Genomic DNA, 24702 nt, shown 5'->3' with positions numbered 1-24702 from the left:
CTTAGCCAGTAATAATAATAATAATAATAATAACAATAATAATAATAATAATAATAATATGATCATTAGCATCAGTACCATCATCCTCAGTATCAAAGGTAAAATAGTCTTAAACCAGAAAAACACATATGAAAGAAAATATAACACTATACTACAGCGCAAAAGGTATAAAAGAAATGCAGTACACCAAGACGACTGAAATACTATACAGTACTCTAAGATTACAAGAGTATTATAGAGTAATTAAATATTTTTCTCAAGTGATGATGACCCTGCTGCAAAACATTGGTTAAGGTCACCAACTTTCAATATGGCTTAATGCCAGTGAAGGCAGTTTTGCAATGAGAAAAGAAGTTTTTGCCAGACCTGTAGGCTACTTTATATTTGTGGATTTTCAAGTGCAAGCGATAGAAGGGACATTATTCAAGCAAAGGGTACCGGAAGTTTGCTTATCCCTTTTACCCCCAGGCTATTTGGAAATTTCCAACCCTTAACCCCCAGGGGGTTATTTATTTCCTAGCACATTTTGCAGTATATTTTTTTTAAATTGCTCTAAAAGCCTTAATTTTTGTCATAGAGAGGTCAGGTTGGTCTCATTCTCTTGGAAAATGCCTGAATTTTCTCAAAAAAAAATATCAAAAACATGAAAAAAAAAATTTTTATGGCATTTTTTTGCAAGGACGTACCGGTACGTCCATGGGGGTAAAGGGATGGCTTTTGTGAAATGTACCAGTACGTCCTTTGGGGGTAAAAGGGTTAAATAATTGTAAATGGGCTAATACAAAAAGAGTCAGTTTTCTAGACTAATTTAAAGCAACATTGTTATCCATTACTATTCAGTAATAAATTCTTATTTTGTCATAATAATGAAGGAAATTAATGTACAAAGAATTTAAAAAAGGGAGGCTTAAGGAAGCTGATGTTTGAAGTCAACCTGGTGTTACCAGCAGACAAAAAGGAAGAAGTCGCAGAAATATTTAAAGGATTATTGACAAATACAAGCTTATGGCATCTGGTTGAAAAGCAAATGAAACGGTATACAGTCTAGAAAGTAGTTTTAGGGCTGCTGCCGGAGAGGTGTAAGGGTGAAATCGGTAATCTGTATATCATAGATGGTCTTAAATGCGATACACAGGAATACTAAATAAAATTAGAGTAAGGATTTTTTTTATCCATAATTTATATAATGAGCAAATAGCAAAGAAAACAAAAAAGAGACCTTGGACAGGGAGAAAAAAATTAAAAAAATTGAAAATTTGTTTTACCTTTGGGAAAAACTGGCTTGTGGAGCAGGTATTGAGAAGGCCCTATAAAACAAATGAGCAACAATGCTCTGGGTAAAGATGAAAGACACTACAAGAATACTTTAGACAGGATTACCCCATTAGTAAATGAGCAAAAATTTATGTGTACTGCATTACGCATGCATAACTCTACACTGTGCAGGTCGGGGAAATCAAAAGGATAATCAAAAGAATAATAAAACATCCTACTATTAAGGGCAGACAGAAATAAAATAACACTGATTACCAAACAATATACAGACAGAAATATGAAAATAAAACCATTGATTACTGAACAATATCATCATTATCTCCTCCTACGCCTATTGACGCAAAGGGCCTCTGTTAGATTTCGCCAGTCGTTTCTATCTTGAGTTTTTCAATACTTCTCCATTCATAATCTCCTGCATCGCACTTCATAGTCCTCAGCTATGTGGGTCTGGGTCTTCCAACTCTTCTAGTGCCGTGTGGACCCCAGCTGAACATTTGGTGAACTAATCTTTCTTAGGGAGTGCGAAGAGCATGCCCAAACCACCTCCATCTATCCCTCATCATCATCTCATCCACATATGGCACTCAAGTAATCTCTCTTATAGTTTTATTTCTAATTCTGTCCAGCCATTTAATGCCGAATATCCTGCTGTTTCCTCCGATGCCTTAGATGACCGCGGAGGTAGCAGCAGTAGGGGATTCAGCATTATGAAGCTTCATCTGTGGTGGATAATGTGGGAGGGTGGGCTGTGGCACCCTAGCAGTACCAGCTGAACTCAGTTCAGTCCCTTGTTAGGCTGGGAGGAACGTAGAGAGTAGAGGTCCCCTTTTTTGTTTTTGTTTCATTTGTTGATGTCGGCTACCCCCAAAAAATTGGGGGAAGTACCTTGGTATATGTATGTATGTATCCTTCTGGAGGATTTGTTCTCAAATCTACTAAATCTATTGGAGATTGCTTCATTGTCATACCATGACTCATGTCCATAGAGTACACCGATCTCACTAAACTGATATATACTCTGATTTTCATATGTAATTTCAGGTGATTTGCTTTGTTTAAATTGACTTAATATTAATAAAACTAATTAAAATCTGCTATATTATGTTCATTTAAAACAAAACATGAAAGAGTAAGTAAATTCCTATAATGAAACTTAATTAGACACTTTTAAGCAACCAATTAGGAAATCATCTATGAAATTGCTCATCATCAAAACCTGACAGTTAAATACAAAGTCTCTACCTTCCATACATACATTCTCGAATTTCCAGAAATGTGAACTGATAACTCCCAATGACCTACAAGCTGGTATAAAGGAAAATGCTTTTAATCTTTAGGAAAAATCCATGGCTTTAATGTGTGGCAGAAATGTTCCAAAGGGTAAGATTGGTACCTAGAAGCTGGAATATCAACCGAGATCTCAAATGTAATATAAATTGTGGCAAGACTCGGGATGACAAGGAAAAACCTTTGTTGAAGACCCAGGCTAAATAAACACAAATCTAAGCGCAAAGGATAAAAAAAATAGAATATTTTGACAAAAGTGTAAATTAAGAGAGAGAGAAAAGGGATTTTGACGAAGGAAAAATTTATTTCTGGGGAGAGACCTGTGACGGCCGGTGAAAAGGTCCTTCTTTACACTTTTCTGATATAAATCTTCCAAATATACCAGAGAAAGATAAAAGCATGGAATGCAGAGGTTACTACCCTCGCGCGAGCACCTTGTGGGTGTCGTGTATACATCAGGGGTGTGTGAAAACATGGGAAAACTTGACATTCAAATCATGAGAGTAATGATGATAATTCCATGTACTCCTATCAGAAATCTTAGAGTTAACTATCATCACCAGCTGTCACTAGTCCAGCAAAGAACAAAGAACTCGGCCGTCTCCTGCCCCTTGATTCTGTTTGAGGCTTTTCAGTTTATACCCACAAATTTTCTTAGTTTGTCAATCCATTGTCGTCTCTTCCTTCTCTTGCTTTTTTTTGCAATCTTTAGGGACCCATTCTGTTATTCTTATTGTCCATCTATTTTCTGTCATTCTCCTTATACATCCTGCCAATGTCCATATCTTTTCTTACATGATAACCCTTTTACCCCCAGGGTATTTGGACCTTTCCAACCCTTAACCACCAAGCGTTTTTTTTTTTTCAAGCACATTTTGCAATATATATTTTTTAAATTGCTTTAACAGCCTTATTTATTGTCATAGAGAGGTCAGGTTGGTCTCATTCTTTTGGAAAATGCCTGAAGTTTCTCAAAAAGTCATCAAGAATATGCAACAAAAATGTAATTAGCAGTTTTTTGCAAGGACGTACCAGTACGTCCATGGGAGTAAAAGAATGAGTTTTGTGAAACGTACCAGTACGTCCTTTGGGGGGTAAAAGGGTTAAAACATCCTCTACTTTAGTTTTCTCTACAATCCATGTAGCTCTTTTTCTGTCCTACATATCTGCTTCCTCTTTTCAAATAATCAATAATCTTTTGCAATTCCTCCCAGCAGTACCAGCTAAACTCGGTTGACTTCCTTGTTAGGCTGGGAGGAACATAGAGAGTAGAGGTCCCCTTTTTGTTTTTGTTTCTTTGTTGATGTCGGCTACCCCCCAAAAATTGGGGGAAGGGCCTTGGTATATGTATGTGTATGTAATTCCTCCCACGATTCACTAAACGGAACGTCATCCGCAAATCTCAAGTTGTTAAAATATTCCCCATTAACGTCAATGCCTATATTTTCCTAATTTGAATTTTTAAAACCTTCTAGGCATGCTGTGAATGAATGAAAAATACTAACCTGCGTCGAGGTCTTTCTTTGTTGTGGTCTGAATCATGCTGGTCCTCTTCCTCACCTGCCAGGAAAAGACAACATGAGTAAATTTCACTAATAGGGAATTATATCTCTAATGTTGTACATAAAGTTTCGTAAGTACTAAACTGAAACCATTAACATTTCAAATTTGCAAGACTGTTTTGAATAAGAAAATTATGAAGTTATACATGATAATTATAACAAATATACTACTCGGAATTTTCACATCAATAATCTAAAAAAAATTACAGTGATACCTCTGGATACGAAAGTTTCTGCTTACGAAAAATTCAGGATACGAAAAGCGATACAAAGATTTTTATGCCCCAGTATACGAAAAAAATTTCAGGATACGAAAATCTTACAAGATCCCAACTCGTCGCCGAGAGTACAGTACCTTTTTTTTCAGGGTATCAACCCTTAATTTAGGTGTACAGGTAACAATACACCTTCACTGATCCAAATGCTTTACATACAGTACCGTAACTTTTATACAGTAGTAAAGAAAACGGACCGTTTTCTTAGGGCTTGGAGGGGATAACTAGGCTATAACTACATTATTGAATAATCTCATGGTGGTTTCTGGAATGGATTAGGCTGTTTTTAATGGTTGGGTTGATTATTGAATGATAGAAATCGCTGCATTGCATGTTTATTACTACAGTTTAGTGTGTTTATGAAAGAAAAGGTGTCTTTTCATAAGGCTTGGAACGGATTAGGCTATTTACATGTAAAACGAGACTCAGGATACGAAAAAATCAGCATACGAAACCGTATCCTGAACGGATTACTTTCGTATGCTGAGGCATCACTGTATTCATTGCCATGGTTAGTAAACTTCCAATTAAAACTCTTCAAAAGTATAATTAAACCCACCATCAATGTTAAAACATGCCTTAAGAATTCATTATTTAATTCACAGCTAATGGTAAATCCTCATGGCCATATGAATGTAAAATAAATTTTTGCTAAGTTCATTAGATATGGCGTTCAACATCAACCCAAATACTTCTTAAAACGTTCAATGTCATTAAAGTTTACACTGTGAACGCATGGCATCAATATTAGATTTTTTTCACAAGTGACCCTTAATCAGCACATCACTGCTAAACTTGGACAAATCATGCGTCCATTCAAAGACCTCTCGATTTCTCGAACTTGACCAATGCAATAAGATTAATATTAACCCTTTTACCCCCAGGCTCTTTGGAAATTTCCAACCCTTAACCCCCAAGGGGTTATTTTTTCCCCAGCACATTTAGCAGTGTATTATTTTTAAATTGCTCTAACAGCCTTAATTTTTGTCATAGAGAGGTCAGGTTGGTCTCATTTTCTTGGAAAATGCCTGAATTTTCTCAAAAAATTATCAAAAATATGAAAAAAAAATTTTTATAGCATTTTTTTGCAAGGACGTACCGGTACGTCCATGGGGGTAAAGGGATGAGTTTTTTTAAACGTACCAGTACGTCCTTTGGGGGTAAAAGGGTTAACAGACCTTTTGAATAATAATTTTTAGGTTTTCAAAACAGGCAAAAGCTAATTACTTTTAGGCAAATAACATGATCAAGTAATCTACCTTCTACTATACTATATCCAAAATTTCTTTGATCTTATCAAATTTTTGGTTAATTTTTTTCCAGGCAAACCACTAGACAACTATCTTAAATACATACCAAGCATAGAATATCTCCGCAAGTCAGCATCACTGTAATCACCACCTACAGAAATTAAATTTTATTCCTTTCTATGCACTAATACAAAGGAGGAAATAGGGAGGAAAAAGGGAAAACAACATACAAAGGTAGGTCTGAAGATAACAATTTGACAAATGACAAGACAGACTAGCAAGGACAAAGACAAGGGTAAACTAAGGGAGGAGAGAAATTTCATCGAATGGATGGCATGGAGCAATAAAGAGACGATAAACTTTAGAAATCCTTAAAGGTGGAAGAGAATGGTACCTAAATAATTTGATATATAAGCACCTATTTATATGCGTGCGTAGGCAACGTAAAACTTAATAGAGTAGTTTAGATATAAAGTTCAGTTTAGAACCTGTGTACGCTGAAAATAGCTTGCGCTGTACTATGCTAGAAAAGGAAAGCTTCTATATTTTAATGTTCATTTGTTATCACAGATAAATAGCAACAAATTTTTAAAAAATTGTTATAAGAAGAAGAATAAATAAGGAATATCAGCTTCACCTAACCTATGGAATCCTTGAGAAAGAAAAAATTTAAACTTTTCCAAGTGTTGAAATCGACAAAATTAAAAGACAAAATGTAAACTTTTTTAAGTGTTGAAATAGCATTCAATGATAAGGCATAAGACAAAATGTAAACTTTTCTATGTGTTGAAATAGCATTCAAAGATAAGGCTTCAGGTAAAATGTAAAAATTTTTAAGTGTTGAAATCGACAAAATTAAAAGACAAAATGTAAACTTTTTAGGGTGTTGAAATAGCTTTCAAAGATAAGGCTTAAGGTAAAATGTAAACTTTTTTAAGTGTTGAAATCGACAAAATTAAAAGACAAAATGTAAACTTTTCTATGTGTTGAAATAGCATTCAAAGATAAGGCTTAGGACAAAATGTAAACTTTTTTAAGTGTTGAAATCGACAAAATTAAAAGACAAAATGTAAACTTTTTAGGGTGTTGAAATAGCTTTCAAAGATAAGGCTTAAGGTAAAATGTAAACTTTTTTAAGTGTTGAAATCGACAAAATTAAAAGACAAAATGTAAACTTTTCTATGTGTTGAAATAGCATTCAAAGATAAGGCTTAGGACAAAATGTAAACTTTTTTAAGTGTTGAAATTGACAACATTAAAAGACAAAATGTAAACTTTTTTCAAGTGTTGAAATTGACAACATTAAAAGACAAAATGTAAACTTTTTTAAGTGTTGAAATTGACAACATTAAAAGACAAAATGTAAACTTCTTTAAGTGTTGAAATAGCTTTCAAAGATACAGCTTAAGACAAAATGTAAGTGTTGAAATTGACAACATTAAAAGACAAAATGTAAACTTTTTTAAGTGTTGAAATAGCATTCAAAGATACAGCTTAAGACAAAATGTAAACTTTTTAAGTGTTGAAATAGCTTTAAAAAATAAGTCTTAAGACAAAATGAAAACCTTTTTTAAGTGTTGAAATCGAAAAAATTAAGACAAAATGTAAACTTTTTTTAAGTGTTGAAATAGCTTTCAAAAATAAGGCTTAAGACAAAATGTAAACTTTTTTAAGTGTTGAAATCGACAAAATTAAGACAAAATGTAAACTTTTTTAAGTGTTGAAATATCATTCAAAGATAAGGCTCAAGACAAAATGTAAACTTTTTTAAGTGTTGAAATAGCATTCAAAGATAAGGCTTAGGACAAAATGTAAACTTTTTTTAAGTGTTGAAATTGACAACATTAAAAGACAAAATGTAAACTTTTTTAAGTGTTGAAATAGACAGCATTCAAAGACCAAAAATTTTTTTCGCTGAATAAGAAACCTACAAATAGTTGTTTATAAAGTGCTCTTCTCATAATGATATTTTTTGTTTACCTCATGTGATAAGTGTCCTCTTGGGTACAAATAATCTACTTAATGCTCTGTTTAACCCACTTACAACCCAATACTATTTCTATCACCAAAATTATCATCATGATTATCTTTCTCCAGACCACAGAATCATTTATAGTTCCATAAGAACTAACCAAAGGATTTTTTCCGAAATGAGAACGAGCGTTGCAACAATTAACCCTTTTACCCCCAGGCTATTTGGAACTTTCCAACCCTTAACCCCCAGGTGCTTTTTTTTTCAAGCACATTTTGCAATATATATTTTTTAAATTGCTCTAACAGCCTTAATTTTTGTTATAGAGAGGTCAGGTTGGTCTCATTCTTTTGGAAAATGCCTGAAGTTCATGGGGGCAAAGGGATGAGTTTTGTGAAATGTACCAGTACGTCCTTTGGGGGTAAAAGGGTTAACTTCAGCCTTTCTCCTCTTATTAAAAGGATTAACTTCGGCCTTTCTCCTCTTATTTCAGAACTATCTGTATTTTTGGCCAAAATTAAGTCTAGAAATAATCCTATGGTCTGATTACTATAAACTACTTCAGAAAAAACAATGTATTTAATCAAAAGTAATCCAAAAGTTAAAAGAAAACAATTACAAGTGTTAAGCTATTTTAAGTTCAAAAATGACTAAGTATGTGTGTATAATTCAAAATATCTATTCCTTGAATATCAAGCCATCGACTCCTAACCTTTTTAAAAACTAAGCCTAATGAAAAAATTTCCAAAAGCCTCAAGTAATTTTTCCCTTTAGGATATATCTAAAAGAAATACCAATTAGCAAAAGACAGACAGAAAACTAATACCATCCGTGTATTTAAGAAAAGCTCCGGACTTTGAAATCAAAACCAAGAGAGATAAGAGGTAGGACACAAGAAGGATGTAGGATTACATATATTAACTTATTAGGAATCTAAAACCTCGTGCATACCGATATCAAATTGGACGCGCGACTTCTTACGAGATGCTTCATCAAATAACTGGACTTTCTCACTGTCTACAATTCGGATGATAGACCTGTAAAGGAGAAAGTATATTAATAGCACAAAATAAAGAAGACCTCGCCCACTTCATACTAAACTGTCCTAACCTCAGCAATGTGAGAAGGAAAATAAAATAATTACAGCAACCATACGAAGAGGAAAAGAAGAAGATAATGGGAAACATTCTATTTAACTATTTAAAGAAAGAGAATAAAAAAAATAAAATCTATACATATCAGATGTGGGAAAAAAGAGAAGAATATAAAAGAACTTGAATAAAGAAGAAAACTGAGGCAGTGCCGATGGAAAAGCAAATCCCTTCGCCCAGCAACTGAACTGAATAAAGAATGCCAAGAAGCTTCAAATGTAAATACCATCACCTGTATATATTATATATTATATACCTGGAACATTTACTCATTTTAAAGGAATGCCGTAATTAGAAACCCACTTACATAACCTGAATACATCTTATAGAAAAATGTGCTCAATAGATAAATATTTTATGGAAATGGTAAATGTTCCCGGTAACTCTCACTTCAACTTGTATTAAACATTTTCCATTATATTTACATTTCCCATTACATTTTTAACCAAATATAAAATTCTAATAATGTATAAGTTTACTTAACCCTTTTACTCCCAGGCTATTTGGAACTTTCCAACCCTTAGCCCCCAGGCATTTTTTTTTTTTTCAAGCACATTTTGCAATATATATTTTTTAAATTGCTCTAACAGCCTTAATTTTCATCATAGAGAGGTCAGGTTGGTCTCATTCTTTTGCAAAATGCCTGAAGTTCCTCATAAAGTTATCAAATATATGCAAAAAAAAATGTAAATAACAGTTTTTTGCAAGGACGTACCAGTACGTCCATGGGGGTAAAGGGATGAGTTTTGTGAAACGTACCAGTACGTCCATTTGGGGGTAAAAGGGTTAAACATTTTCCATTATATTTACATTTCCCATTACATTTTTAACCAAATATAAAATTCTAATAATGTATAAGTTTACTTAAACAATATTTCTGTCATATCTATGTAATTGTATGGTAATCACAGTATAAATAAGATATGAAAAACATCATATTGATAGAAAATATAGCAATGTACAGTAATCTCAAATTCTAAAAACTCTTCTAAAACATCACTGAAACACATTACAAAACTTTTGTTATATTTTAGGCACTAACATGCAGACAAAAAACAGAACAAGCAGACATGGCTGAAAGCATAACCAGTGACCAGTTTCATTAGTGGATGTTAAAAACACAAAAAGTAATAGAACAGAAAAAAGTCAATTATGTAAAGAAGTTTCTTGATGGGTAATTAGCTAAAGAAATAAAAATTAGTTAAAAATCAAAGAAACAATCTGCACAAAACTAATTCTGTTATGATTAAACTTGGAAAGGGTTCATCTTAACCTGTTTACCCCCAGGCTATTTGGAAATTTCCAACCCTTAACCCCCAGGGGTTATTTTTTTTCAAGCACATTTTGCAGTATATTTTTTTTAAATTGCTCTAACAGCCTTAATTTTCGTCACAGAGAGGTCAGGTTGGTCCCATTCTCTTGGAAAATGCCTGAAGTTTCTCAAAAAATTATCTAAAATATGCAAAAAAAAATGTAACTAGCATTTTTTTTGCAAGGACGTACCGGTACGTCCATGGGGGTAAAGGGATGAGTTTTGTGAAACGTACCAGTATGTCCTTTGGGGGTAAAAGGGTTAACCATACAGTATCTAATAATTAATCAGAACAAAAATTTAAACTGCAAATCACTGCCGTTTATACTGTAAAAGCCCTGGAGTAAGTTTTCGAAAACAAAGTTGGAGCAAATGTTTTTAAGTTGACCAGGCTGACATGAGTCTTTTTATAGTTTATATATGACATATCTGTTTTTGACGTTAATAGTTTATATATGACATATCTGTTTTTGACATTGTTAATAGTTTATATAGGACATATCTGTTTTGATGCTGTTAATGTTTTTAAAATGATATATTGTTAATTTATTCTCATCATTTATTTCCTTATTTCCTTTCCTCACTGGGCTATTTTTCCCTGTTGGAGCCCTTGGGCTTATAGCATCTTGCTTTTCCAACTATAGTCCATTTCTTTTAGCGATGCATATTTGCACCGACTCGCAGCGGTGCCCTTTTAGCTCGGAAAAGTTTCCGGATCGCTAATTGGTTGGACAAGATAATTCTAACCAATCAGCGACAAGGGAACCTTTTCCGAGCTAAAAGGGCACCGCCGCGAGTCGGTGCAAATATGCATCGCTAAAAGAAATGGACTATAGGGTTGTAGCTTGGCTAGTAAAAATAATAATAATAGTAATAACAAATCATCTTCCTTGAATAGAAAATTGCTTATATAAGAACTATTAGTTATGTAAGCAGATTATAGCATGAATTTCTAACAAAGGTTTTTATTTTATTTTTTTGTTAAACAGCTCTATCCAAATACAGTAGTAGAGTTTAGTAGAGATGACCTTCCAAGAGATGCTATGGTTAACTGAACATCATATCGCTCGTTTGCGACGTCGTCATAACTCAAAAATATCTATTTTTCAGGAGAGCTATTTTAATCAATTAAAACACACTAATATTAATGTATGTCGTTAGGACATTTAGCGCATCAAGCGATCAATTTTTTAGCTACAATTATGACACTTTTGCAAAAAGAATCAGCATTTGAAGATGAATATGTCTGTATGGATAACTCAAAAATACATTTTTTTGAGTTATGACGTTGTTGTCGCAAGCGAGCGATATTTCTAGATCCATACAGCTAACTTGAAAACCTATCCTTGGAGCAATACCTTTTTATATAAGAAAAGAAAATATTCCAAATATTCTCACCAAATGGTTTACAAAATTTCCAATGCCCAAGCAAGACAACAGCGAATACACAACATGAAGCTATTTAGAATACATTAAGCATTCAAAGACCTGGAATACACTTGCAAGTTTCAGGAAATGAAATTTTATGTAACTTATAATGATCATCTGCACAAAAATACTATTTACTACTGTACATATTAAGTCAACAGAAAATGCAATATTTTCCTATATCCCCAAGTAATACTGAAGCCTGTCAATTATCCACGCAGCAAATACAATGCCTCAAGTAGTGGCGATGAAAGGGTAAGATTGAAAGAGAGCTAATGACATTGTATATTTTGTTAATGGACCAAAATTTTATAAAATTCCACACAAATATATTCTATAAAGCACATACTTACGTCCTAAACTTGGCTGGAACTGATCTGCGCTGCCTGAAATACATTTCGGATAATCTATCGCATACCACAGAGAGAAACAGGTAAAAACACCGTAGCACTTTATTTTGCAAGACACAAAAGCATACATCTTAGATTATTTTGCCACAAGCAACCAGCTATACTGCCACCTTGAAGGAAATATACAACTAAAAGGCTAACCCAAAGCAAATAATTGAAAGCAGCCACAGTATAGAATTTAGTACCATGCTTAATATAATAAACAAACTAAACATATTGTTTGATATTTTGAAACAGCCTTCTTATCATGAAAGAAATACTGAATCAGAAACAATATACACACACCATTACACACACAAGAGAACAGAACATGATTTTCATTGAATATATTCTCAGCATTCAAGAAAACTTACTTAATGCGCTAATCCTCATTAAGTTGAAATTATAACTCTAGAACATAAATCAACAAAATTTACTTAGGCTTTTCATCTTCATCAACCAGTAGAGGGGATTTTTCTTCTTCGTCAGCCGATTCTGGAATGTAGAAAGCTTTCGAAGGACTCTTTGTAGGACTCTTTGTAGGACTCTTTTGGGGAATGAGTTCTCTTGGTTTGCTCTCAATCTCATCTTCACTTAGTTTTCTGTCAATGTGAAACTCAAAGTAGGGAAGGTGCAGTAATATGAAATGTGCCAACACTCATTCTTTTTAGAGATGGAACAATAGCTAATGATCATCAAAAACATATTTACAATAATGCATTTAAATATTTCTAAGGAGCAATATCAATGTTTCATTTTAAATCATAAAACTTATACTGTACACTAATGAATATTGAAGAACAGTAAAAGTAAATGAAAATACAATAATGGCAAAAAAATCATGTTATACATTCCAAAGTCAACATAAACAAATCACAACAATAACTAGAATAGCGAGACGATATCATTTCTGAAGAAAACGAGATGATTTACGTGAAGAGACTCATCGAATATAAGCCTCATGAAGGATATCTGTTTCTAAAGATGGTTAGGGAAAAAACAAGTATACGTCTTTTGAAAGACTTTACTATCGTACAGTATACTATTTGTAGAAACTATGCACGCAACATTCACTCAGCTAACACTAACCAAACTAGTTTCACTAACAAGTCAAGTAAATATATACAGGATCAAAACAAAACTCTAAGTCTTCTATATCTTTTCAATACATAAACTAAGTTATACCCATGCAATTTGTTTTAACTGGATACAGTAAAATAACATATGATCTACACATTCCACTACGACTATTCTTGGAAGTAATTGTCCTGACCACTGACTGTCGTAGCACTGGCCCAATAGGATTTACTCTTAATTAAGAGGTAAAAATAGACAAGAACTATAAAATAAAACAGTAAAAGGTAGAAAATAAAGTAGATGAAAACTGAAGACATACTACGAAGAATCTAAGGCATACCAAGTATGGAATCTACACTACATGGGCATGGAAATATTCATCACAGGAAAAATATTACAAGCTGACCAACTAAACAATGGAGGAAATATATACTTGAAGGAAGGAATGTTATGAAACTTTTGGAGAGAGAGAACCTGATAGTGTTCCAAACTTAGACAGTGAAGGAAAAAGCAGTTACTGAATGGGTCAATCCAAGGATTACCTATTTCCACATACTAAATATTGATAAAGTAGCCTCAGAGGTAATCTAGGAAATGTTACACAGTAAATTTTTGGTAGTTGGTTATTTAGATTAGGCCAACCAAGCCTTAACAGGGGGCGGTAAATTAATTATTTCAAATAGAAAATAAAGAAGTTACCTCGAAGCAAAATAAACGGAGAAAAAGTCATGTTAACATTAAACTGAGTTGATTTTTAACATAGGTGTATGTTTGAATCATATCAGCAAAGGGGAATACATTAAAACCCAATTAGGAGAGTAATGCTATTCAATATAATAGGTAAGGCTGGAATAAAACTTTAAAAATCAGTATGAAAAAAAGCTTACATCATTTGAACAACATGCTTTATTTCTTAAAAAACAAGGAATTATAATTTGAGGATGGGATTTCTACAATAAAAAAAGTAATTTTCTATTACAATTGTAATCCATAAATTATTAGAATGCTACTCTTTATTAAATTGATACAGCGCATTTCGTCTTTGCCTACACATACACCGAATAGTCTTGCATATTCTTTCGACATTTTCCTGTTCTCATACAACTGACAACACTTGAGATTACCAAACAATTCTTCTTAGGTTAAGGAGTTAACTATTGCATTGTAATTGTTCAGTGGCTACTTTCCTCTTGGTAAGGGTAGAAAAGAATCTTTAGCTATGGTGAGCTGCTCTTCTAGGAAGACATTCCAAAATCAAACCATTGTTCTCTAGTCTTGTGTATTGTCATAGCCTCTGAACCATGGCCTTCCACTGTCTTGGATTAGAGTTCTCTTGCTTAAGGGTACACTAGGACAAAGTATTCTATCTTATTTCTCTTACTCGTGTTTTTTTTTACATAGTTTATACAGTAAAAAAATCTAATTTAAAATTGTTACTACTGTATTCTTAAAATATTTTATTTTGATTGGTTATTTCTTCTCCTGTAGTTTGTTTATTTCATTGTTTCCTTTCCTCACTGGATTATTTTTCCTTGTTGGAGCCCTTGGGCTTATAGCATCTTGCCTCTCCAACTAGGGATATAGCTTATCTTGCAATAATAATAATAATAATAATAATAATAATAATAATAATAATAATAATAATAATAAAGTCTAGCTATAAATCTCATCTAGTTTTTCCTTCATCTAATTACCTTTTTTTATGCTTGTTTTAAGAAACTAAAATTCTTCCCTAAGTGACAAAACAGCCATCAAAAATAATTTCCAAATTGATGTTATGCATCACGCTAAATAAAATTAAGAATATAACCCATTTACAAAAACTTCCCCTACAATATTCGTAAACTAAATTTTACTCGGGAAAACTTAAGAAACTAAAAATCTTCCCTAAATGACAAAACAGCCATCAAAAATAATTTCCAAATTGATGATACGCACCACTACTAAATAAAATTAAGAACATAATCCATTTATAAAAACTTCCCTTCCAATATTCGTAAACTAAATTTTACTCTGGAAAACTAATCTCTATATTATGTTCTAAAATCCTACCAGCATTCAACAAACTCATGCTTCAGCATGCACTCAACAAATTCAATTTACAAACCACTTCACTTAAATTAATTAACAAGACAATTAAGTACTGTACTGAGCAACTCTCAAAGGGAAGACCTGAGATGAAAATAGCAAATCAAACAACAATTATTCACAAATCTGGAGTGGAAATAAAATTTTTAAAAATTTCAGCGGATTGAGAAATCATGATAAAATTCCTATTTTCTGTTTTACATGCGACAATAAGAATATAACATGGTAATGTGACATCATACAAAAGTCAAACCAAAGTGACAACATTTTTAAAAGCAAAATCAGTACTGCATAAAACTGGTGTCAGACACAATCAGCTGTGAAATCTTTTTGAAATAACAGAAATGGAAATAGTTGAAATAAGATGGTCCCTTATACCTGCGTAATTAGAATACGACTGTTTTGTGTCAGAAATAAGACAGTCCCTTGGTACCTGTGCCATCAGTATATGACTATTTTGTGCCCACTCATGTGTCTTTCTACATAGAAGCCGTCCTTAGGAAACCCCCAAGGTTTATCTTTTAAGCTGATGCTCTATCAACATTGTAAATTACAGTAAATTAATAGGTCCTTCAGAAAATAACACAGATGTTAAATGTCAGTTTCCTTTTTAGAAAAAGCCATATGAATAATTCAATTAGATCACAGTATTAGCTTTTCTGCAGAGATAAAATGAAATCATTCACGATGATGTGGAAAAAGGCGTTTTGATGAACAAAAAAAAAACCTATTTTAGAAGAGCTGTGGTCCAAAAGATCTTTCCTGTTATAGGCTAGAACTGGTAATCCAGTAAGACATGATGTACCAAAGAACCCTGCTGTAGGGAGTATCATAATGAAAGGCACAGACTCAACATGTATAAGGGAGACCCACAGGTTCAGGCTCTATTGAACCCATTACAAAACCTCCAATGCTGAATTTTTATGCTAACTAACGACATGTCACCCATGGAACCATTATTAACACTAAATGTAACACGTACCCAGGGACTTTTTTTTCACCAGGAAACCATTTTTTAATCCAGTAGTATGTCTCAGTTAAGTCTCAATTCCCTTCTCAAGTCCAAAGAAGTGGTAGGATTCTTGGGAACCAGACTATACCTCCCCAAAAGTAGTTTTTTACTTTAATGTCAAAACATTTTATTTTATGGCTTTAGGCTATCAAGTGGTCCCTAATTATTAGTACCAGTGCACAAACGTAGACTCATGTACGGCAGTGTCAAGTTACCTATATATGAATACCCAATACCTACTTAGCCTACCTATGTGAAAGGAATTGACAAACAAGTTAACTAGCTCATCTCATGAGAGGAAATCCCTGGAAAAGGAGCTAGATGACCATCATGGTGCCTCTGCCGAGAGACTCGGTTGAAGATCCCTCTCTTCTACACGATTTCCCCCATATGTGATACGATGGAACCGAGCTCCTCTTATGCTCATTGTACCACTTGGATTTATTCTAAGGAGTGTCTTATAAACATCCTATGTATCGACAAATTCTGGATCACCTGAAATTGCATATTAGCAAAAAATACCCACGAAGAAGCAATTTTACTCACATCACACGTTTTAGAGAGTGAACCAGCTTTCTTGATGAAGGAGGTCATGAGAACTTGTATAGCCCTGTATAAAGGGACTTGTTAGTTTGGGTGTTTTGAAACAGACTACTGTATCTTCTGATAATGTCAACCTCTGCAGTTATGACTGCAGGGTAGACACCAGACAGAGGTTACCACAGGGAACTAGCCACCCATTGAAATCCTACCGCTAGTTATTGGGTCCTTTGACTGGCCACACAGAACTACATTGGATCCTTCTCTTTGGTTACAGCTCATTTTATCATTGCCTACATATAAACCAAATAGTATAGCTTATTCTTTCCACATTCTCCTCTGCCTTCATATACTGTACCTTACAATACTGAGAATACCAAACAATTCCTTCTTCACTCAAGGGGTTAACTACTGCACTGTAATTGTTCAGTGGCTACTTTCCTCTTGATAAGGACAGAAGACTCTTTAGCTATGGTAAGCAGCTCTTCTTGGAGAAGGGTTGTAGTGGCCGATGCAGCAACGTCCCTGACTGGTGAACGCTAGACTGGGGTTCGAGTACCATTCAAGTTTGTTAGTTTCTTTGGTCGCTGCAATCTCACCATCTTTGTGAGCTAAGGATGGGGGGTTTGGGGGGACTATAAGTCTATCTGCTGAGTCTTCAGCAGCCATTGCCTGGCCCTCCATGGTCCTACCTTGGGTGGAGAGGAAGCTTGGGTGCTGATCATATGTATATATGGTCAGTCTCTAGGGCAATATCCTGCTTGATAGGCCAATGTCATTATCTCTTGCCTCTGCCATTCATGAGCAGTCTTTAAACCCTCAAGAAGACTCCAAAATCAAACCATCGTTCTCTAGTCTTGGGTAGTACTGTAGCCTCTGTACCATGGCCTTTCACTGTCTTGGATTAGAGTTCTCATGCTTGAGGGTACACTTTCCTCACTGGGCTTTTTTTCCCTATTGTAGCCCTTGGGCTTATAGCATCTTGATTTACCAACTAGTGTTATAGATTAGCTTATAATAATAATAAGCTGGGTCCAGATATGGAGGGGATTTTCCTTTTAGCTAAAAAGAGGAGACCCAGTGGTAACTATCAGGATATGGCCAGGGGCGTGTGTGAGAAACTCCAGTTCTCTGTAGAATGCTGCCAGTTCACTGACTTTCTCTCCTGATGGTAAGAGGCCCAGCCGGTATGCCAATATATAGGGGTATAGGTAGAAAAACACAAAATCCAGGAAAAATTCACAGAGCTTTGTATGGCGATGGAGAATGCGTATACGAAATATTTTGTTAAAATTCCTCTTACTTTCATAGTTATAGGGTAATTAGTAAAAGTAACTCAATGAACCAAAAACATTGTTCCCTACGAGAAAATGCAGTATTTCTTCTGTTATCATAAATTTTTATTATTATTACATTTTAATATACAACAAATTGTGAGCAATGGTATCTGTATAGATTTCATGAGTCACAATACAAAGTACAGTATTACACGGTAATTACACCCTTCAGCCTTCAGTCCTAGCAGAAACCTCATAGACAGTACACGTTTGAGTTTCATCTCCGACATTCACTCGTTTTGTAGGGGTGGGGAGGGATAATCGTAGTAGGAGGCAGCAGACGGGTGTAGGACGGCACCTCGTTGTTCCAGGGGATGTTGATGAGGGAGAGGTCTAATTGGTGAGGGACCTATGGTCATGGTTCAGTCACGCCCCAGTTTTCTATACCGACACTCAAAGAGTGAGCGAGCTAGGTTTATTCCTGGCATTCCATGCACCCTTTTTTCTCTGGTATATTCAGCAATAACTATGCCTTAGAAATGGTGCTAGAGGAGCATTTCACTGGGCAACATAGGTTCCTCGCCCAGAAATAGATTTTTCCTTCATCAAAATCCCTTTTTCTCTGTTTCGGCAAGAATATCATCGTGCCAAAGAAGAAAAGACAATTTCAACATCTTGAAAGAAGAAGAAAATTGGCTCTACTAAGAATTCAGGAGTGGGTAATACCAGCAATATTAGCGGAGTTAGTGAAGGAGATATGATGAAGGAGTGACCGTCTCGCCTAAAGAAGCAAGATATTCAGCAAATACTGGGTAAGTTTGTGAAACATGTCCAAACCTAAATCTATGTTAAAAGACCACTTGAAAGGTTCTGTCAAGGCAGATTTGTATGAAAAAAAATTTGGATGGCATTAGCTTATGTTCAAAGATGTGGACCAGAAGGGAAGCCATTAAGTCGGTTGTTATCTGGCATGGGGTCCTATCCATAGGGAAGGTCACCCAAGTCTTTCAAACCAACTGGTTTTGTCTTCAAATTCCACTTCATTGAAGAGAACATCTACACCTCTACAACCTAACATGTTCATGTGAGGTAAAAAGGGACATCCCACGCCAGGTTGTGCTAAGGGTTAACCATAAAGTACCCCTCCTCTACCTCTACAGCAGAACCTACTCCTACCAACTCCTCCCACATCACCGAACACAAAAGATATGACTCTGAATAGGCAACACTGCCTGAAGTTTTACCTTGAGCCTGAAGGCTGGTTACAACTTGCAGGTAGCAGGACCAACATGGAAATCTCAGAAACGGCAGGTCTCCAGAAAGAACTACCATAAAGAGAACGGACTGAGGCCTTGCCTATCTTAGCGAAAAATGATGCAACCACAGGGAATGCAAGCAAGCCAAACCTAGGAGAGACTGTAACTTGCCAGGAGGTAACCTTAGTCAAACCTTTACTAGTAAGCAAGCCAAACCCTGGGGAACCCTCAATGAGAACCTTCCAAGGGAAACTTTATTCCCCTCTGAGGGCCACTGAAGTAAGACTGAGGCAGTCTAAATTAGCTTCTGACCAATTCCCTTTTACCCCCAGGCTCTTTGGAAATTTCCAACCCTTAACCCCCAAGGGGTTATTTTTTCCCCAGCACATTTTGCAGTATATTTTTTTAGAATTGCTCTAACAGCCTTAATTTTTGTCATAGAAAGGTCAGGTTGGTCTCATTCTCTTGGAAAATGCTTGAATTTTCTCAAAAAATTATCAAAAATATGAAAAAAAAATGTAACTAGCATTTTTTTGCAAGGACGTACCGGTACGTCCATGGGGGTAAAAGGATGAGGTTTGTGAAACGTACCAGTATGTCCTTTGGGGGTAAAAGGGTTAAGGTCCACTATAATCTCCTGACCAAAATCTATTACATCCGAGTCTTGTGCTTTTGGGCAGATGAGACTTAGTATCTAACTTGGTAAGTACTCAAAGTTTATGAGATCTTCACAAATCATTTCATCCACATTGAAAGAAGAAAAAGAACATGATCTTTCAACCCCGCTGCTTGTGGTTGCTTCTTCATAGCTGCTTGAATCCACTATGAGCAATGGGCTAATTTCAGGGTTCCATGCTCTGCCCAAAGAAATATGTTACTCATTATGATAGCGACACCAAGCATGGCACCATCGAACGTTAGGCAGGTTATTACATCCCACCTGGTTACACGTAATTTTCAACTCACTCATCTGTATTGTGAAAAATCAAAATTGATGATTTAATATTCGATTAGTATCCCACAAGGAAAATAGTTTCCCTTCTCCGTCCACCAAGGGAAAAGGGACAGCCACTAACTACAACTCCTCATTATAGGAAAATTGCCGGGCTAAGGGCTGGCCAACTGGACCACATGAAATTTATTTATCCCAAGAGAACTAGAAGATTATATTTCCTTACCTACCCAAAGGATAATTGAGAACATTCTGATGAGGTGAAGTTAGTAAAAGGAACCCTCAACAAGGCTCTGAGGAATTAACTCCACCTACTAACTAAGTTTTGAACTATGGTGTTACAGAAGAGTCCTTAGGATAAGCTGGATTGAGAAAAAGACTAACGTGGAAGTTCTACAAAAGATCAATATCGAAAAAAGATTACTTGATATTTGGGATGAAAGAAAACTAACTTTTATTGGACACCAGGTTCGGAAACACAATATTCTGGAAAGAACGCTACTAATTTGAATCAGTCTATGGTACAAGAACGAGAGGAAGGCCTAAAACTAGATTGAGTGACAATATCAAGGAGATGTGCGGGCTAACGATGGTGGAGTTGGAAAGGAAGACTCAAGACCGGAATGAATGGAGATGTTTTGTGCAGAGGGCCAGGGCCGTTCGACATCGAACACCCCGTACTTGATGATGACTAACTACATATTAGTCGACACCTACTGGAAATTCTCCTGGTATTGGGAAGGCAACTTAAGTGTATCCCAAGCATTGTCCTAGAATTGAGTAGTCCATCCAGTCATCCCGTTATCAATCCCTAAGGACAGGAGGGGGGGAAGAACACCACCTACAGATGGAAAGTACCCAATCCTCGCAAAAAACAATCTCTAACACATTACTATGTAAATACATTCACTATTAGCATAAGTAACCAATCTAAAAATATCTCTAGTTTTATAACCAAAGCTAGAAAATGTAACCATTGTTTTACAGTATCATAGATACTAGTTTGTGATAATAAAAATGGTGTGCAATACTTGTATTTATAATGTATACATGCATACATTATCAAATTCATACTTTCAAGCTTTCAGAGTATGAATAATTCAATACTGGCTTCCTAATTCAACTAAAGTTAAAAAGCACCGTACCAGCTATCTTAAAGGAAAATGCCTACAGTATCTGAATGTACGACAGTCCTCACATATACAGTACATATATATTACTGTATACAATATATATATATATATAAAACAATCTCGCCTACTGTGAAACATCTGGTAAACTAAGTATGGTATACCCCTACATTATGTCATGTAATGAAGAGCAGATCCATGCCATACAGATTTACAATACTGTATATACAGTATACATGTAGCATGCTGTATATAACACAACCATGTTGGCTAAAAATAAATGAATTTATTGTTGAAGCCAAGTTCTTATAAAAGCGTCATTTACTCTGTATGTTGACATCTGAAATTTGACAAACAGATCAATGCTATGGCTAAATCCAATTCATTACTGACAAGTTCCAAATTTAGGGTAGGCTTTCTCATTCATATGAAGTCGAAACAAAACTCATATGTAACGAGACAACCTTTTATCATCGTAGCGGAAAATGATAAGAGAAAACTAATAAACACAAGGGAAAACACGAGGGAATTAAGTTATAAGCGCGAAAGCACGAGGGAAAGCACAACGGACCACGAGGAAACACACGTGGAACGCAAGAGTCGGGGACACAAAGGGTCGCACCGAGATGATATCACGACGCGATTAGAGAACTTACTGAAGGTCAAGACCCAAGATAACATGAGGCCTGCCTCGAGACTGCCCTCAGGGCACATATCCTTCCGCCTAGGCCTACCATTACAGAAAACGGAAGTAGGGTAAACTACCCAAAACTCTGGTCGGTTGAGAGGAGGTTCCAGGTAACTCTTAAGAAAGTAGTTCTCGGTAAGTTCCTGTGTTGGAACAAACTCATATTATGTAACAAGACGACCTTTTACCATCAATCCCCATACCATCTGAAATTTGAAGTTGAGGTACACATCCCGAAAACTCGTTAAGATTTAGGAGCGATTAACAATGCGTACGGCCTTATCGACGAATTTTGAAAAGATGGTTGTTGGGAGAAAAACAAACGCCTGGGTAAGCATTGGCTTCAGCATTAGTCATGTTTTCAGTGGGTGACGTGTCATTAGTTAGCAGACGAATTTACCATAGGAGGTACTGTGACACATTCAAGAGAGTATAAAATAAATTGTTACAATGAAATATAAAATAGGATACATGTATTTTGGTAATATCTCCATACAACTTAGAAATTTCCAGATTTTTTTTATCTTTCATTAGTAAAAACCAACCACAATGATATTAGACTAAAACCATCTAATTACAATAACACCACTGTCAGGAGTATAAATCCAAGGACATCTACCACTGCAAAACTCATCTTTTAATGGAAGGTTACATTTTGACATTTATCACGAACTTTGGCACAGAAAAGATAAAACTCATATTTTCACCAGGTAACTTCTATGAAATACGAAACCATATACCATTAAATGGAACTAGAGAGAAACAAAAACTAAGGACATTGTCATATTCATATTTTAAGGTAAACAGGAAAACAATAATATGATACTAACCCCACTGATGAGCCTGCAGCTAATTCAGAGTCCCCAATATGAAACTTGACGCCTCCCTTATCAGCCTTCTGCTCTTCCTCGTTATCCTGATAAAATGTAAACAAGAAATGGGTAAGTATGTCATGAAATAATTCTACAATGAATAATTTCTTTTTCCACTTTGTGTAACTTCAATTATAAATAATCACAGTTTGCATAAAAAATTACACTAAGCTACTTCACACTGAAAAAATTATAAATGTTTAAAGTTTAGATAAGTCAGTAACCAGTGGTTATAAAATTCACTTAAGGTGGAGCAGTAGAGAAAATCAAGAAAAGCTAACTTGCACCATACTGTAATACAGTATACTGGTAAAGCATGTTATGTATTAAGATTATTAACTAACACACAAGGTCACATACTAATTTTACGTAGGGTGGGGGAGTTTCTTCACTGACACTTGTGCGATGGCTCCTCTTGCGAACGCGGTGGTGATGGGGTTTCAGCGGATGATGAACATGAGGGAAACTATCGCTCCGATGGACTGAAATAGTAAGAGGCAACTTTAGTAATGGTACATGAATTTATAAATTTTTTCTATAGAACCAGACGTGGAAAAAAAAGACGAGATAAAAGTCCAAATACCCTTTGTAAGGTAGAGTAAATGACTTGCTAAGTCTTAGACACAAAATAGAAATAAAACAATGATAAAGTACCATTCACATGCCAGACACATTCGTACTAAGATTGGGATATTAAAAATGGTCCAGTTCCCGGAACTAGTGAACTTTTCTGACTAACCAAACAAATATTCAGACAAATAGGTCATCCTCCTCGGTAAAACAGCTGATGTCTTAAAAAAAATAGCTAGATTTCCTTTTAGTCCTTAGAATATTTGTTAATCTTTTCTTTTCATTCCACTATGGAAAAGAATTATGATAATTTTTGTTTAATTAAGGCTGCAAAACACCTTACACAGAAATGCATACTCTTCAAGATTATCAATGGCCTTCCATCCAATAGCTGTGTACTGTATACATTACGTTAACGATAGCCTTTGACTTCAAAAGTACTAGAGCTTGGAAATCCTTACATATTGAGACAGTTTTTAAAATCCGAAAAAAAAGAAAAGAATGTATTGTCAGCCAAATTAAAGACTCACACTTGACGTCGTCCAAATCTCGATAGCGAGACCCTTCGGTATCACGAGCTGCAGTCTGCATATTTTCTTCATATCCCGGAGACCAAGGTGCACTAGTATCGGTTAGTTTGGCGATAGAGAAATCTTCATCATCTTGCGTTTCAAATATCTTGTCCATGTCTTCATTTAGCTGCTCTGTGGATAGGCGTTTAGCCTTGAACTCTTCCTCATATTCTGAGGGCTGAAAGACAAATGTCAACTGTTAATACCTGTATTGTTAATATCAAAAAAGGAATTTGAATAATAAAAATGGTTATTTCTGTACTAAGCAATTGCATAAATATTTCTCTCTGGAAACTTGCTTACATCAATGGTTACCCCTCAAATGAAAAAAAATTCCCATTTTCTTTCCTTCACTAGGCTTATGCTTCTAGTCTAGTATCAAAACAACCTAACAGCCAATGTAAATAACCTCTTGAATCCGTTCCGTAAACAATTTATTGCTGCCACGTTGACGGAATACACCACCACACATTCCCTATTACCAGCGGCTTTTATGAAGTATCCATGAGAAAACAGAGATCTGGAACCCTGACTCATGACAAAACTACCTGGGTTAACCCATGAGAATAATCCCACCATTTGAAATTAGTTCTTTATCAGTTTTTTTATTCACAAAGAGACAATCTTGAGATGAATTCAGTTCTGGAGACTTCACACACCAAGTAATAGGACTATACAATTGCTAAAGTGAGATTGAGGAGACGAAGACAAAGGACAGTATGGACTACCAGACCTAAGATCATTGCTATTTTCTGCTAGATTGTCTC

General features: G+C 35.1%; 1 protein-coding gene across 1 annotated transcript in view; it reads right to left on the bottom strand.

Annotated features, from left to right (window-relative positions):
- The window catches only part of LOC137628319 (anion exchange protein 2-like), a 199764-nt gene that overhangs the window by 56611 nt on the left and 118451 nt on the right, over nucleotides 1-24702 (bottom strand). The window contains exons 4-10 of the mRNA XM_068359482.1: nucleotides 23894-24113; nucleotides 23154-23275; nucleotides 22752-22837; nucleotides 12339-12503; nucleotides 8573-8658; nucleotides 5756-5800; nucleotides 4068-4122 (exon numbers count right to left, since the gene is read on the bottom strand). Of these exons, the coding sequence (XP_068215583.1) occupies nucleotides 4068-4122; nucleotides 5756-5800; nucleotides 8573-8658; nucleotides 12339-12503; nucleotides 22752-22837; nucleotides 23154-23275; nucleotides 23894-24113 (779 nt within the window). The remainder of the gene's footprint in view (nucleotides 1-4067; nucleotides 4123-5755; nucleotides 5801-8572; nucleotides 8659-12338; nucleotides 12504-22751; nucleotides 22838-23153; nucleotides 23276-23893; nucleotides 24114-24702) is intronic.

Source organism: Palaemon carinicauda, chromosome 36, assembly GCF_036898095.1.
Source record: "Palaemon carinicauda isolate YSFRI2023 chromosome 36, ASM3689809v2, whole genome shotgun sequence".
Lineage (NCBI taxonomy): Eukaryota > Metazoa > Arthropoda > Malacostraca > Decapoda > Palaemonidae > Palaemon > Palaemon carinicauda.
This window is presented reverse-complemented; position numbering and strand designations above follow the sequence as displayed.